The sequence below is a fragment of the Sander lucioperca genome, chromosome 16 (assembly GCF_008315115.2).
Source record: "Sander lucioperca isolate FBNREF2018 chromosome 16, SLUC_FBN_1.2, whole genome shotgun sequence".
NCBI lineage: Eukaryota > Metazoa > Chordata > Actinopteri > Perciformes > Percidae > Sander > Sander lucioperca.
In genome coordinates this window covers 7,022,158-7,038,022 of record NC_050188.1, presented here as the reverse complement: position 1 = coordinate 7,038,022, position 15,865 = coordinate 7,022,158, and the positions used below count along the sequence as shown (strand labels likewise).

Below are 15,865 nucleotides of genomic sequence, written 5' to 3'. Positions count from 1 at the left end.
CACAGTTCACTCCCCCGACACACACACACTCACACTCAGTTTGCCCTCCTGCGTTGCAGCTGTCTGAATGTATAAATATTTATCTCTCCTCCTGCCCAATGTCACCTGGCAATACCCTTGTGTCATTGTGAAATGCCATTATCACTTCCGACTCCAGGGGTCCCCTCAACCCCAAAGTCACCGCAGAACTCGTCAGCGTGTCAACACCGCTCCCCCCGTGGGTTTTCTCGCTCTCTCCTATCGGCCGAGAAGACGCGTCTTTGAAGCAGCGGGAATGGGAGACCTTGGCTCTCGCGAGCGACAACCTCTGGGCTAACTTCCTGTTTATCTCTCCCAGGCATAGCCAAGGTCTCCTTCTCCATTAATTTATAATGTGCTAATGGTAATGATTTGGACTCATGAATAATTCAAGCTAGGCGATCGTGGCTCATGTGAAGGATTGTTCCTGGCGACGAGCGGGTTGTTTTTTTGGCTCATTTAATTTACGGTTGCTATTTGTAGATAATCATTGTCATTTAGGCTAATTGTCTCTGCTGTCAATACTCAGGTGTCTTGTTACTGGGCTGCACCATCACTGGCTGCTGACACCAGGGTCTGTCCTGCCTCCAGCAACAGGGGGCTAATCACCTCTCCTCTCCTCTTCTTTCCTCTCCTATCCTCTCCTCTTCTTTCCTCTCCTATCCTCTCCTCTCCTATCCTCTCCTATCCTTTTCTCCTCTCCTATCCTCTCCTCTTCTTTCCTCTCCTATCCTTTTCTCCTCTCCTATCCTCTCCTCTTCTTTCCTCTCCTATCCTCTCCTCTCCTTTTCTCTTCTCCTCTCCTCTCTTCTCTTCTCCCTCATCCTCTCCTTTTCTTTTCTCCTCTCCTCTTCTTTCCTCTCCTCTCCCTCATCCTCTCCTTTTCTTTTCTCCTCTCCTCTTCTTTCCTCTCCTCTCCCTCATCCTTTCCTTTTCTCCTCCCCTCTCCTCTTTTCCGCTATCCTCATCCTCTCCTCTTCTCTCCTTTCCTCCTCTTTTCTTCTCTTCTCTCCTCATCCTCTCCTCTTCTCTCCTTTCCTCCTCTTCTCTTCTCTCCTCATCCTCTCCTCTTCTCTCCTTTTCTCCTTCTTCTCTCCTCATTCTCTCCTTTCCTCCTCTTTTCTTCTCTTCTCTCCTCATCCTCTCCTCTTCTCTCCTTTCCTCCTCTTTTCTTCTCTTCTCTCCTCATCCTCATCCTCAAAACACAACAAAATCAAACAAGAGAGGAGAGGAAAGAACTCCTCTCCTCTCTTGTTTGATTTTGTTGTTTTCTATTTAATTTTTATTTTATTTAGGTTTTTCTTTTCTTGACTTGTTTTTGATTTATGTGATTGGGATCTTTCTCTGAAAATTGTCCAATAAAGGGACTTTAAAAACCCAAACCGCTTCCCCCCACCCCCTCCTCTCCCCAGCCTTGTCTGCAGTATTGGCCTGAACCGGGGTTGCAGCAGTATGGGCCAATGACGGTGGAGCTTCTGTCCAGGACGGCCGACGATGACGTAATCATCCGTCTCTTCCGGGTTCAGAACATCACTCGGGTAGGTGGATCAGGAGCAACCTCTTGTCAAAATACATGCAAAAAAACATTTCCAAATAAGAATTTACGAGGTGTGAATTTTAGATTAGAGGTACACCAGAATGTACTGCAATCCAGACACTGAATTTTTGCCACTCCCGGCTGAAATTGGGTCTTATTGCGTCTTTCCACTGACTTTGTATGCAATCACACCGCCTCTAAATTTGAACACACAGTTAGACAACAATTATTGTGAGCCAGCTGGCTGTGTTAGCAACCAGGTAACTTGGCTAAGGTGGAAAAACGACATGATTGATAAACCTTTACTGTCAATTGATAAGTTTGGTCATTATTCTGGACAATCTAATTTTGTGATCATTTCAGCTCCTTCGCTGGCAAAACACAGTATCTGGACAGCTAACATTATGCTAACATTATGCTAAAACACAGGCAGCCATGTCAGTCTTTCAGCTGTAATTACAGGAGATATTGGGAACATGGCAAAAAGAATGGTGTGAACAAACCAGTGCCAAAAAGACTGCAAAGACACTATAAAAGATAGTAGATAAAATACTGCAGTAATACTAATACAGTTGCTTTAGCTCATTAAGTGGGAGCTCTATAACCTACTCCAGGGATCCCCACCTGCTTTGCCCGGGAGCCACTTCTGCAAAATACCAGGAGGCCAGGGGCCAGTAAATAAACAAACAATAAAATGTATCTGGTAAAAACAACCCTGCATACAGCAATTGTCATTTGGCAAATCAGACATAGTGGTTTAGGATTGGTATGAGATGGCAAAATACAGGCAGATTCATCTATCCATTTTTCTTTGAATTGCATTTTTTCCAACCTTTCCACATTTGCTGTCCTCACTCATCGTTGCCAAGAGGCAAACCCACTCCCAGCCGCCCGCACAGGTCAGGTGTATGCTGGGGCATTTCTAGGATTTAAGCACATTCAGGGCTTAGCCCGGACCTCTGTCCTACTTTATTTAACTTTTTTTTTTTTTTTTTTTTTTTTTTTTATGAACAATGCTTTTTATGCACTCTGGCACCTTTTTTTGTTTTACATTCAAAGTACAAAAAGATGGTCTCAGTGTGAATCAATTTATTTTCACGGTCTGCTTATGTCTGATTTGACTTATTGACAAAGGGCTAGAAATATGTTGCACTGTAAGAAACAAAAACACACAAGAAAGAGATTAGCCAATTAGACTACTTTCCTATTTGCATGGCGGTCGTCTTACTCCTGAAACAGAACCCTGACCATCTGGTTTCACCTGGCTGAGAATGTGTCACAAAGGTGTTGTTGTGAATTTACATACATACATATGCACAGTTTAGTCCAAGGTACTCAAACTCGAAAAGAGAATGTTTATAGATTCATCTTAATGCTGACATCTTTTAATAAGGTTGATGTTCAGACATTGGGGATTTTTCATTATATTGAGGTGACATTTGTTGTTGTTGAGAGGCAGGCTCGACAGTTGGCAACCTTGGAGTGGTATGGCATTGCATTTGATTTCCTGTTCATTTCTCCTCCTTGAAGTGGCATTACATAAACAGACGTAAACACTGTAGAGTTTTACAATACTGCAAATGTAACTCTGAACTCAACCGGGCCCCCGATGACAGCAGTGCATGGTGAAAGGCTGCACCTACGTCAAGGTTTCTGAGTTTACCTTATGAGACCTATATGTACTGTATGTTCTCCACATTGTCCACCCTATTGTTCCCTAACATCCTTTAATGAAAGGATGTAATTGCCTTCCATTTGCTGTCTTCACAGCACAAACATACATTAAGATCCAAGTGTGAAGTCTGAATCACTCTAAGTTGCCTTGATACGTCAGCTTGACAACGTTAATGGCAAAATTGCTGTTTAAATGTTGACTTTGCTTATCAAATGAGATGTTTTTTGCTTAATGTTGGATATGAACAAAAACATTTGCTCAAGTCCTGCCTCAGCAAAGCACTGACCCAGCTCTGTGTTGCTGTGGGAGGCATTTCCTGGCACTGAATTAATTAATTAATTTTTAAGAGAGCTAATGAAGCCTGATACTTCTATAACGATTCCGAATGGTGACCTAGGTCCCAGCTGGTGTTTGTTGTTCCCAGCAGTCAGAATGATTTGCTACATAATAATCTTACTTTCCAAAAAGCAATTGTTTCAACAGTACGGTAATGTTATTAGTTACGTATCGTCCCAAGACTTGTTTAATAAGCAGATATGGGCCTGTTATGCAAGTATGTGATATTAAAATAAACAGAACTTCTATTATAAAACTCTGAAACACATTTCTTGATTTTGACCATATCAAATATTTCAGTATGGCTTTTTTTGTGTGAATATGTTTGTTTGTTTGTGTGTGTGTGTGTGTGTGTGTGTGTGTGTGTGTGTGTGTGTGTGTGTGTGTCTTCCGAGGAGTTTAGCTTAGCTCCAGCTTCCACTTTAGCTCCAATCCTTTGACCTCAGTAGCCTCAGTAGGTTCTCAGCAGTCTCCTGTAGATTCTTCTAGCAGCTAGTTGATCATGTGTCCTTGTCATGAAGCCTCCTTTAGTTGATAAACCCTCCTAGCTACTGCGCCCCCTCACCCCTTACCCGACCCTCGCGCTGGCCTAAACCCCCCCGTCCCCTTTCCACTCCTACCCGGCCCCTCGAATATCTCAGAAACTGTTCCCACATGACTCTCTGCAGGATCCTGAAGAGACAGACACCACAGAGCAAGACACCGATAGCCTCTGTCCCAAGAAGGTACTCCACTGTCCTGAAGATACAGCAAAAATGTATCTCACACCAGTATTGTTAATGCTTGTGTTCCTCCAAATTAAAGGTGCCTTGTGGAGTTTTTGACCACTAGTAGTGCTATGGAGCAGTGTTATAATAGGCGGCTCCCTGTTTGTTTGTATCTTGTGTGCGTGCACCAGGACACACATTCACACTATTCCATGCACAGGATCTTAAAGGAGAAATCCGGCGCAAAATGAACCTAGGGGTTAATAACACATGTGTACCGAGTCGACCGTTCTCTGGGATATGTTTTCATGCTAATCGAATGTGACAAGTTTTAGCGCAAACCGCTAATTAGCTTATAACGCTAGTTGTCGGGGCATGGGTAAAGTAAAAAGAAATCACTATTTCTATACCACTAACAAGGCTCAAAATACCACCACACTTCCACGGTAGCATAATGAGGGTCCCTACATGTAAACCGAAGCATTGACAACTTGAGATAGTTTATAAAAAGATAGTTTAGAAAGACAGTACCGTTCACATATACCGGCAGGCACCATCTTGGGAAAACAGTCACGACCAGTCGAACGCCCTGCTTGAGCTATGTTACTGGTTACTGGTTACACGGTGTTCATCGTTCGGTTTGCGCTAAAACTGGTCACATTCGAGTAGCATGAAAACATATCCCAGAGAACGATTGACTTGATACAGATGTGTTATTAACCCCTAGGTTCATTTTGTGCCGCATTTCTCCTTTAAGTTGCGTTTCCACCAAGTGGTTCAGTTTGGTTTGTTATACATTAGAACGGTTTCATCAATTAATTTTCATCAAATTAATTTCCATTAGCAAAAGTTGTGGCTAGTACTTGGTACTTTTTTTGGTACCACCTCAGTCGAGGTTCCAAGCGAGCTTAGCCGATACTAGAAGGTGGAGTTAAAACACTGCAGACCACTGTTTGGTCAAAGAAAATTATCAATAGCGCGACATCCTGCCATAACCCACCATTTTTAAATTGACAAGCTATCGTCAATAAAGATCCCAATTCGCTCCACCCAGATTTTTTTTAAATGGAAACGGCAGCCTGCAAAACTAAGCCAACACTAAGCATTACACTATGTACGCTATGGCGTACAATTGATAAAGTACAGACATCCCTCTGTTTGGCTGCCAGTTTCGTGCAGCATCGCTAAAACGATCAGCGGAGAATCCCACCGTGAAATTTGCTTGCGACCTCTAGCTCACCTGGTAGAGCGTGCGGCCCCCAGAGTCCTTGGCAGCGGCCAGAGTTCGATCCAACCTGCGGCCCTCTGCTGCGTGTTTTCTACCGTCTCTCTCCCCCCTTTCTCATCTATCTGTACTATCTAATATAAAAATGCATAAAAAGCCCAACAAGTAATGTTTAAAATAAAAAAAGTAAAAAGGACAGAAATGTAATTATCTGATGTTAACTATGTTTACATTAATGTGTTCTCACTTTAATGTTGTAAGTAAAGTACACTGCTATGTACTGTATCTTTAACAGCCAATTAGAAGTTAGGAACAGGAGCTCCACACAGTTAAAACAGGTTGTCAAGTGTTGACAGAATCCCCTCTGGCTAAAAAACCAGATAGATGTTTGAATGAGTTTGTGATGTGTGGTGCGTGTGCGGTGTGTTAATGCATACAGTATATGATGTCTTCTATTGGAAAAAAATCAAACTGTTCTCACATCTTTCTCCCTCCTCCCACAACTCTTGGTCTCTAAAGCTTCAGGAAGGCCAGCTTGTGGTGCGTCACTTCCAGTTCCTGCGCTGGTCCCCATACCGCGACGTGCCCGACTCCAAGAAAGCCTTCCTCAGCCTTTTGGCTCAGGTTCACAACTGGCAGATGGAGTGTGGAGAGGGACGCACCATCGTCCACTGCCTGTGAGTCCGCTTACATGCATCTGCACTGTGTGTGTGTGTGTGTGTGTGTGTGTGTGTGTGTGTGTGTGTGTGTCTGTGTGTTTGTGCGTCCGTGTGTGTATGTGTTTTAGATTTAACCCTCCTGTTGTCCTCGGGTCAAATTTGACCCATTTTCAAACTTTCTTTATCAGAAATGTTTTTTTGTTGTTTTTTTTTGTGAAGTTGGCTAGAAGCCTAGGTTTAACACATAATTGCTTGATTATTTATATTTATGCTTTGCAAACAGGCAAACAGGTGTGATTATGTGCTGCCATTTCAAAAATTGAAATTGTTTCCAAACAGTACCCTGTCTAAACTTTGACATAATACCAGTCTGTGATTATCCATTTACAAACGTTCCTCTGATCTTAACTATTAGTCCAAATAATTCATCATTTCTGCTTGGATTTCTTTACTGTATTATGTATACATTCATATAAATGAAGTTTATTGACCATGATTTCTAAAAAGAAGTGTAAAACTAGTTTAGTTTAGTTTAAGGATCCCCATTAGCTGATGCCTAGATCACCAGCTAGTCTCCCGGAGTCCAAGACATTATATCAGACAATGACATGACACATACAGAAAAGAAAAGAAACATAACAATATCATAACAAGGAAACAACAAGAAAAAAAAACAAAAAAAACAAGAGGGGCGGGAAACAGGTGCATGGTCGATGGGAGGACAATACGAGGGTTGAGCTGCAGTCTACAGTATATTCAAAAGTAAATAAATTCAACATCATAAACGTCCAGGGTTTCCCTCGGAAAAGTTGTTAGGCCAGTGGAAGGTGTCTTTTTTTGATGAGTGTTTCGACAGACTGATGGCAGCATTAATGTAGAGCCCAATAGTTTCAGTGATACCAAACCTAAACATTTAAAAAAAGCTATTAGACAGACTCCATAGGGCCCTATATTAAGTCAGAGCTAAAAGCTAACTGGATATTTAAAAAAAAAAAAAAGACTACTCCTAAGTTTCCAACCCGAGTCGCCCTACTTTAACAGTAGTTTAAAAAACGTCATTACATTTTTTTTTTAGGCCTGGTGGGGTCAACTTAGGCCTGGTGGGCCACCTGGCTTGCAATACACTGGGGGAAACCCTGGTAACGTCATTCTTGTCTGAATGGAAATGCATTAGAAACAACATTCAGACTATTTGACGGCGGGCCTTGGACCTCAAGTAGACTGTGATCTAACTAGATTCCACACTACATTCATATTATTCACCTCACAAGTCTTTGTGTCTTTACATGAGCTGCATGCCTTCCATTAGATCTGTCCTCCATCTCCAATCAGGCTCTTTGAACTCTGGAGGTCAGGCAGGCTGTGTGTTAGACATCTCATATCTGATTTTAATGAGAACTTTACTCCGATATCCATCTTAAAAGTCTGCTAGTTGGCCTTTTTTGTGACAGCATGCTTGATCTGTGCTCAGTCAAACTGTGACATTTCCCTCTGAGAGGCTGTCTACGCCGCTGTAGCACATCTTTATTAGGTCACTCACGTCTTTATACTTGTGCTCTGTGTGTTTGTGTCTGTGTTTTCGTCCCTTCTTTCTGGAGCAGGAATGGCGGCGGTCGAAGCGGTACTTTCTGTGCCAGCACCATGATCTTGGAGATGATTCGTCACCACAGCATGGTGGACGTGTTCTTTGCTGCCAAAACGCTGCGCAACTCCAAGCCAAACATGGTGGAGACAATGGTGAGCAAGCAGGGACCTTCATCTCCCTTTACTGCAACATATTATATATCGCACTATGCAGCTGCCTCAGACAGGGTATGTCAGGGAAGACAGAGCCACAATCCAGAAATAAAGCGTTGCACAATATTGACAAAATGTGATATTGCAATATTGATTATGAATATTGCGATATCGATATTCATTTTGATATTTTTAAAACATATGTAAAATTACAAAAGTTATGGGAAAACGCATCAAAATAGATTCATAACAAATACAACACAAGGTTTATTTCAACAAACGGTCATATTGGACTGGTCCAATATAAATATATAAATAAGGACCCTGTCTACAGAACAGGACATGTTTTACTGGTTGGACAGTATAAAATATATAAATTAACAGGACACAACTTTTCTTTCGCTTCTCTTATTCGTTCAGTTTTGTTGTCTCTATCTATTTCTTCACTTACACTGTCGAAATATGCACACACGTGGTACGCTCCATAGGGTTTGTCACGTAGTGGACCCGTGCGCTGACGTGTACTAACGTGCAAGTGGCACGGTAACTGGCCAATGAAACATGATTACAGCGTTTCAAGCGGGCTCTAAATCAAACACGACTAAGCCACACAGCCAACGGACTGGACGCAGCGCTCCACAAAATAAACTAAATATTGCATACTTATTGCAACACTTTCGATATATTGCGATAACAATATTGAGTCGAGTTGAGCAATACATTTGCGTTTATCATGAGGTCTGACTCCAATTTATGAGCATGCAGTAACAAGAACAAAAGAGAGGCAGAAGGGAAATAGAGCTCAGTAGTGTGGTTCCGGAAGTGAAAATCCCATTTCATTTTGGTTATTAGCCATAAAACGATCCTTACCACGAGCTCCGAGGTTGTGAAATGAAGGTTTATGCCTCTGTAGAAGCCACAAGTCCGTATCATGTCAACCTTGTTTTAGAAAAAACATGTTTTATTCACAATGTCATGGAGAAGTAGTACTTCTCCATGACATTGTGAATAAAACATGTTTTTTCTAAAACAAGGTTGACATGATACGGACTTGTGGCTTCTTAGGATACCCACAATCCTAAGTGTAACGGTGACGTCGTCTGATTGGTGGAGTTTGCTGTTACCATGGAAATTTACCAAACCCGCAAACACACATACAGTGTTCGTTTGTTCGATGTTTGGTCAGTTCAAAGGGCTTCACAGATGACTGACAAGCCAATAATAAGACAGACAAAAACGTATAAACAACTGAATAGACAAAAACAATTTAACAATTAGAAACCAATGTACGCAAGACAACAACAATATAAATAGTTAGGGTTGGGTATCGTTTGGGATTTTTCCGATACCAGTGCTAAAACGATACTTTTAAAACGGTGCCAGTGCCTGAACCGGTGCCTGAACCAGTGCCTGAACCGAAATATATATATATATAATATATTTATAATGTATATAATAGAAAACGACAGTTGGCGAAATTAAAGAACGGCTTGTTTATTGCAAAGGCCATATGGTCAAAATTAAATGATGATTAAATGATTAATAATGTTTCAAATATTTTTATTATGAAGCTTAATTTCAAAAATGAAGTTACAAAATTGTTATTACAGCGCTTCTTTTTTACAGTATACAAACAAAAATAAAGAATTGGAAATGAGGATAAATTAAAAAAAATTTAAAAAAAACTAACAAATGAGAGGCCCTAAGCCCTACCCGCAATAACCCAATCAGGAAACTGCTTGTCCTGTAAGATAAGATTCCAAAGGTCGCCAAATGTTCTCAAAGTCTTTTAGTTTGTCCTTAAGGATGAACCTGATCCTCTCAAGGCGGAGTGTGTTCAACATCTCCGTGAGCCATATCTTCAGTGTTGGTCCCGCTTTCTTTTTCCAGAATAAGAGGATACACTTCTTTGCAGTGAGAATTCCATATGCCAAGAAGCGCTGTTGCGCCATTGTCAGTCTCTTTGTTTCATTGGATATCCCTAAGATTACTAAAACTGGATCTGGGACAATTTGAATATTTAACACCTTGGACATGAAACTAAAGATATCACTCCAGTAACCTTGTATTCTGCAACAGAGAACATAACTACGAAGTAAATCACCAACATGAGTGTCACATTTTTCACACAGTGGAGAGAGCTCAGGGAAGATCCTATGAAGTCTTTCTTTGGAATAATGTAGCCTATGTAGGATTTTAAACTGTATTAGACAATGACGTGCGTTTATGGAGCACTTGTGGATATGTGCTAAACTCTCGTCCCATAGGTCATTTTGTATGTTCGTACCCAACTCCTTTTCCCAATCCACTTTAACAGTAGCAGTAGTTGGGCGGCTTATCTCTTGCAACTTATCATATAAACAGGATATATTGTGATCTGACCTCCCTAACTCACCTAGGCAATCATCCAACTTATCTGGCCCTGCTTTCTCAAACTGAGGAAGATGTGTTCTTACTTGAAAGAATCTGAATAAATGGTGTTTGGGTAAACCATATTTTTGTTGTAGCTGATGAAAAGATGCAAATGATCCTTCTATATATAAATCCCCTACGTTACGAACACCGAGCTCTTTCCACATATCAAAGACCGTGTCTAGACAATAAGGAGGGAAGGAAGGGTTTGCTGCTATTGGCAACCAGAGAGAGATCACTCTGCGTTTTAAGTTCTCTGATATCTGTTTCCAAATCCTTATTGTGTCATGTATTACCGGGTTGTGATGGTAACATGTTCTGTTAAGAGGAATCAGAGATAAAATTAGCAGCACCAATTAGGTATGGCAGACAGTCCTCTCGCTCAATCTCCAGCCCATTCAACAACAAAGCAGTATCATCTAACACTGATGCAATGGAACGGATAGATGTAGCCCAATAATAATTTATAAAATTTGGAAATGCAAGTCCTCCATGTGATCTGGACTTACACAAATGTTCTTTTTTTTATTCTATGGGATTTATAATTCCAGACAAAGGGAAGAACTATTGAGTCTGACTTTTTAAAGTATCACTTTGAGAGAAATATTGGTATGTTTTGGAGGAGGTAAAGTAGTTGTGGGAGAAAAACCATATTAATTGTATTCACCCTGCCCACTAGGGATAATGGAAGAGTCCTCCAGAACTGAATTCTATTTTTGAGTTTGTCTAAAAGGAGAAGGAAATTTTCTTTCAACATAGAGCTTAATTTTTTAGTAATGACGATTCCCAGATAGGTGAATTTTTCTGATGTTATCTTAAAAGGGAGGGACTTGAGCCAATTGTAATCTTCTAGCTTTAAGGGCATCAGTTCATTTTTACCCCAATTAATCCTATATCCAGCAAAGGTGCCGAATAGCTTAATAACTGCTAAAACATTTGGCATAGTAACTTTCGGTTGGGATATAAATAACAGAATATCATCAGCGTACAAGGATATTTTGTTTGCCATGTACTCTGTGTTATATCCATGTATATCAGGATGGCATCTAATGGTCTCCGCTAGTGGTTCCAAAGCCAGAGGAAAAAAATAAAGGGCTTAGCACGCAACCTTGCCTTGTGCCTCTGTGGAGTCGGAACTGGGCCAAAAGCGTTTGATTTGTGATTATTCTAGCAATGGGGCTGCTGTACAGTAATCGGATCCATGCAGCAAACTCATCACCCATCTGAAAATTTTCCAGGTTGGAAAAGAGGTAGGGCCATTCTACTTGATCAAATGCTTTCTCAGCATCAAGACTTAACAGAACAAAATCCTTTGAAATTCTAGGCGAGTATATTATATTAAAAAGACGTCTGAAGTTGAGAAAGGAGCTCCTTCCTGATTGATTAATAATGTAATGACAGTAACTTATAACAATAACTTATTTCACCAGTAAATTGCTGGTAAACGACAAAACCAAGCACCAGATGGGAAAAGGGTATTTTACAATAACTTAAAATGCACCACAAGACTGGCGAGTTTTCAAGTGAACAGTCTGTGTTGTTTTTCCGACAACAGCAGCTGCAGTCAGACTGTTACGTCCCGCTGTTGGAATCCTCTACAGGGAAATACAGTCACACTTTACACCGCTTAACGTAAGCAGTCAGCATTTTAACCATTGTGTTTAATCCAGCTACTAGCTAACGGTAACTTAGCGTCCCATGCAGCGATGCTTCTGAAAAAAGTCAGGCACCAAAATGAGGCACCGAAATTTTCGTTCTTATTCGGTCTCGTTACTACCGTTTACGTCGGAACCGTTGCCCTATTTGCACCGTGTTTCGGTACCAAACCCTATAAATAGTACACCTCAGGTTTTAGTGTCACTCCTTCAGATTCTAAGAGCTGGGGCTTCTGCCTTAATCCATTATTTAGCACTGACATCATCAGTCATACAGGGACAAATCCATAGTGGAGGAGACAGCATTACTAATCTCTCCACCCACAGTCACCTTAACGGACCAGCATGCAATGCAGCTATATAAGGGACAGGATGTCTTTTGAGTAAGGAGATCACACACAAATACAAATACAAACATAAATAGACAGCGAATGAATCATCACAGTTATGTGTTTTTAGTTGTTTTTGTGGATAGCAGAAGTATAGGGGTTTTGACCCTTTCTTGTCTGATACTCCCAAAGGTTTAAAGAATAAGCCTGGATATATTCCATGTTTTTTATGGTCAACATAAGGAGATGAAAATCCCATGAAAAGACCTGAACCTACAGTGCATTCTCTCTCAATACTTTCTGACTTCCCAAGCCCATTGGTTCCTATTGGACATGTAAATCTTTAAAGGAATAGTTAGATGTTTTAGGAAATACACTTATTTACTTTCTTGCAGAGGGTTACATGAGAAGATCAGTATGTATCCGTCTGCTTAGTATGTAGCTACAGCCAGGTAATGGCTAGTTTAGCCTAGCACAGAGACTTGAAGCAGGGGCAAACAGCTAGCCCAGCTCTGGCCAAAGGGAACACTATCTGCCCCCTGAACCCTCTAAAGCTCTCTTATTAGCACATTATTGCTCTTTTATTTAATCTGACCTGTTAGAGGGCATCTGCAGGTCCTAAAAAGCTTTGTATTCAGTTTCCTTAAAAAAGGCCTTAGAGGATATTAAAGTCTTACAATTAATTTACAAAAAAATATTTTCTCTCGTCTGTCATAGGCATTAATGTAAGTTATAAAATGTTTGTGATTGCGGGCTGTCAAACACACAAGCACTCTTATTACTGCTAGCTAGGGGTGTAACGATACATTGATTCAATCCTTAAAGGTCCTATGACATGCTACTTTTTGGATGCTTTTATATAGGCCTTAGTGGTCCCCTAATACTGTATCTGAAGTCTCTTTTATATAGGCCTCAGTGGTCCCCTAATACTGTATCTGAAGTCTCTTTTATATAGGCCTTAGTGGTCCCCTAATACTGTATCTGAAGTCTCTTTTATATAGACCTTAGTGGTCCCCTAATACTGTATCTGAAGTCTCTTTTATATAGGCCTTAGTGGTCCCCTAATACTGTATCTGAAGTCTCTTTTATATAGGCCTTAGTGGTCCCCTAATACTGTATCTGAAGTCTCTTTATATAGACCTTAGTGGTCCCTTAATACTGTATCTGAAGTCTCTTTTATATAGGCCTTAGTGGTCCCCTAATACTGTATCTGAAGTCTTTTATATAGGCCTTAGTGGTCCCCTAATACTGTATCTGAAGTCTCTTTATATAGACCTTAGTGGTCCCCTAATACTGTATCTGAAGTCTCTTTTATATAGACCTTAGTGGTCCCCTAATACTGTATCTGAAGTCTCTTTTATATAGACCTTAGTGGTCCCCTAATACTGTATCTGAAGTCTCTTTCACGAAATTCAGCCTTGGTGCAGAATTACAGCCACTATGAGCCAATCCTACAATGAGCTTTCCTTAGGATGTACCATTTCTGTGTCTGTAGCTTTACATGCTATTGAGGAGGAGAAAATCATGTTGTAGTTGCTTTTTGTAAATATATATAAATGTAACTGATTGTGTTAAATGATCTTATGTATCGTCTCATATCGGTCGCAGGCTCCTGAATTGAATCTAATCCAAATCATATCGTGGCAGACTTTGTGATATCAGTAAATATTGCATCGTTGTGCAAAGAATCAATATAATAGCGTATCGTGCTAAAACGTGTGATTTACACCCCTACTGCTAGCTGCAGTAGCTAGGAGACTCACTGTCTCATAATGGGCATGTTTTAATCTTAGCAATGGTGAACCTGGAGGTGTTAGTAGGATCAGTTCATTGTTGGTTTCGGTCTGCACATAATAAGATAAGACAAATACAGACTACCACTAGATTGATCCTTTACCTCTGGTAGACACACCAAGAACTAAATTACAATGTTTGATCATTACATTACTTCTAGAATGCCCTGACTATTACAAAAGATGATTTCCAACAAAGTAGGAACAGCTCAATGGTGTTTTAAGCCCCCAACGGCAACTTCAAGGCAGCGCTGCGACCGTCGACTTCAAGGCACCTAACCCTAACCCCCTAACCGTCAACTTCAAGGAACCTAAACCTAACCTTAATCCTAACCCTAACCATTGCCTAATCCTAGTGCCTTCCAGGCAGCGCTGCCTGGAATGAGACGTTGGGGGCTTAAAACACCAAACACCGGAACATTTAAGGGAACATTTCTAGTTCACACAAATTATTTACTGTTGATATGAAAAAATAATCTTGATCAATCTCTGTGCTTGTTCTAGGAGCAGTACCGGTTCTGCTATGACCTGGCCCAGGAGTACCTGGACTGTTTGGAAGTCAGATAGCACCAATCCCTCCCTTCTGGTCCCTCTTGGAGGAGAAGGTCTGCATCCTGGATCTGTGCTCCTGCCTCCTTTAATCCATGTATACAGCTCTGGTATTCTGTCTGCGCCATGCCTGGATGAAACACTGTCTGCCGTCAAGACATTACAATTTAGAAAGCTCACTGGACAACTTGTAACATACTACTGATACCCTTTTTTGCTTTTCCTCGGCGTTCTGATCCAACCTGTACTCTTTCGTGCCACTTCACATCTGCCAAATCAGAGGACACTTAACAGGAGTAGAGTCGGTTTTATATCCAACCTCCGTCGAAGCAGCTGGACTAGCTGTCGTGCACCTCGCCGACAGAACTCAAAGAGCTCAGCTGTGTCCTGCCTTAGTATGAACAAACACTGAAAGGGAACTACACTTGACCCAGTTGACACTGGGTGATATTTTGTGTTTGTTTGTAACACTGTAAATGGTGCAATCTGCTGTTGGTGACCATCCCATGTCGTACGGTACTATATTTGAACTTTATTGTGGGTGAGGCTGATGATTGAAGGTAAACTGAGGGAAGAAGTCAGTCAAATCTGATGGACATATCTGTACAGTAGAGTTGTCTTGGACCTAATTTCTCTTTATTTATTTTCTCTGTATATAGATGCTTTTTTCCCCCCCTCCCCTCCCCCCGGGTGTTTCTAGATGTTCTTAACGTCTTATCAATGTGCCAATCCATTCTCTCTGTGTTTGTAAATGGGGACCACTTCAGCATCTGCATGCCCAGTCTTAAGTGTTTCATTGCAGTGTGTGGCCCAAGTCTGCTTCAGGATGGATTCTGCAACGTAAATCCCTCCGCTCGTCCTCAGAGAGCTCCGTAAAGAATAACCGCGTGTTGCTGTGAGAATACGGCGAAAAATCTGTCGCTTTCTAAATTTGTATTTATTCAATGTGTTTTATTTTCTAAATAGTGTATAAAACAGGAAAGTAAATAAAATATGTTGTTGCTTAACAACCACGCTTTTTGGAATGATTTTTTTCGGGTACAGGCCTAGGGCCCCTGGACAGGAACCTCTGTATGAAGTGACTGTTAACATTTCAATCAAATAAGCACAAAGCCACGCTGAAAGGCCAAACAATAGACAGAAAAAGACCACAAAGAGATGTGAAATGACCACAAAGAGATGCAAAACTACCATCTTTGAGACTCAGAAGACCACCAAGAGATGTGGAATTAA

The 15,865-nt window shown here is 41.0% G+C and overlaps 1 protein-coding gene across 6 annotated transcripts in view; it reads left to right on the top strand.

Annotated features, from left to right (window-relative positions):
- Positions 1 to 15,642, top strand: part of LOC116035679 (receptor-type tyrosine-protein phosphatase U-like) — a 237,639-nt gene extending 221,997 nt beyond the window's left edge. For all 6 annotated transcript variants that reach the window (XM_031278927.2, XM_031278926.2, XM_035992827.1 and 3 more), the window contains 4 exons: positions 1,431 to 1,556; positions 6,018 to 6,175; positions 7,759 to 7,894; positions 14,588 to 15,642. In XM_031278927.2, coding sequence (XP_031134787.1) covers positions 1,431 to 1,556; positions 6,018 to 6,175; positions 7,759 to 7,894; positions 14,588 to 14,650 — 483 coding nt within the window. In that variant the 3' untranslated portion in view covers positions 14,651 to 15,642. The remainder of the gene's footprint in view (positions 1 to 1,430; positions 1,557 to 6,017; positions 6,176 to 7,758; positions 7,895 to 14,587) is intronic.
- The last annotated feature ends 223 nt before the right edge of the window (positions 15,643 to 15,865 follow it).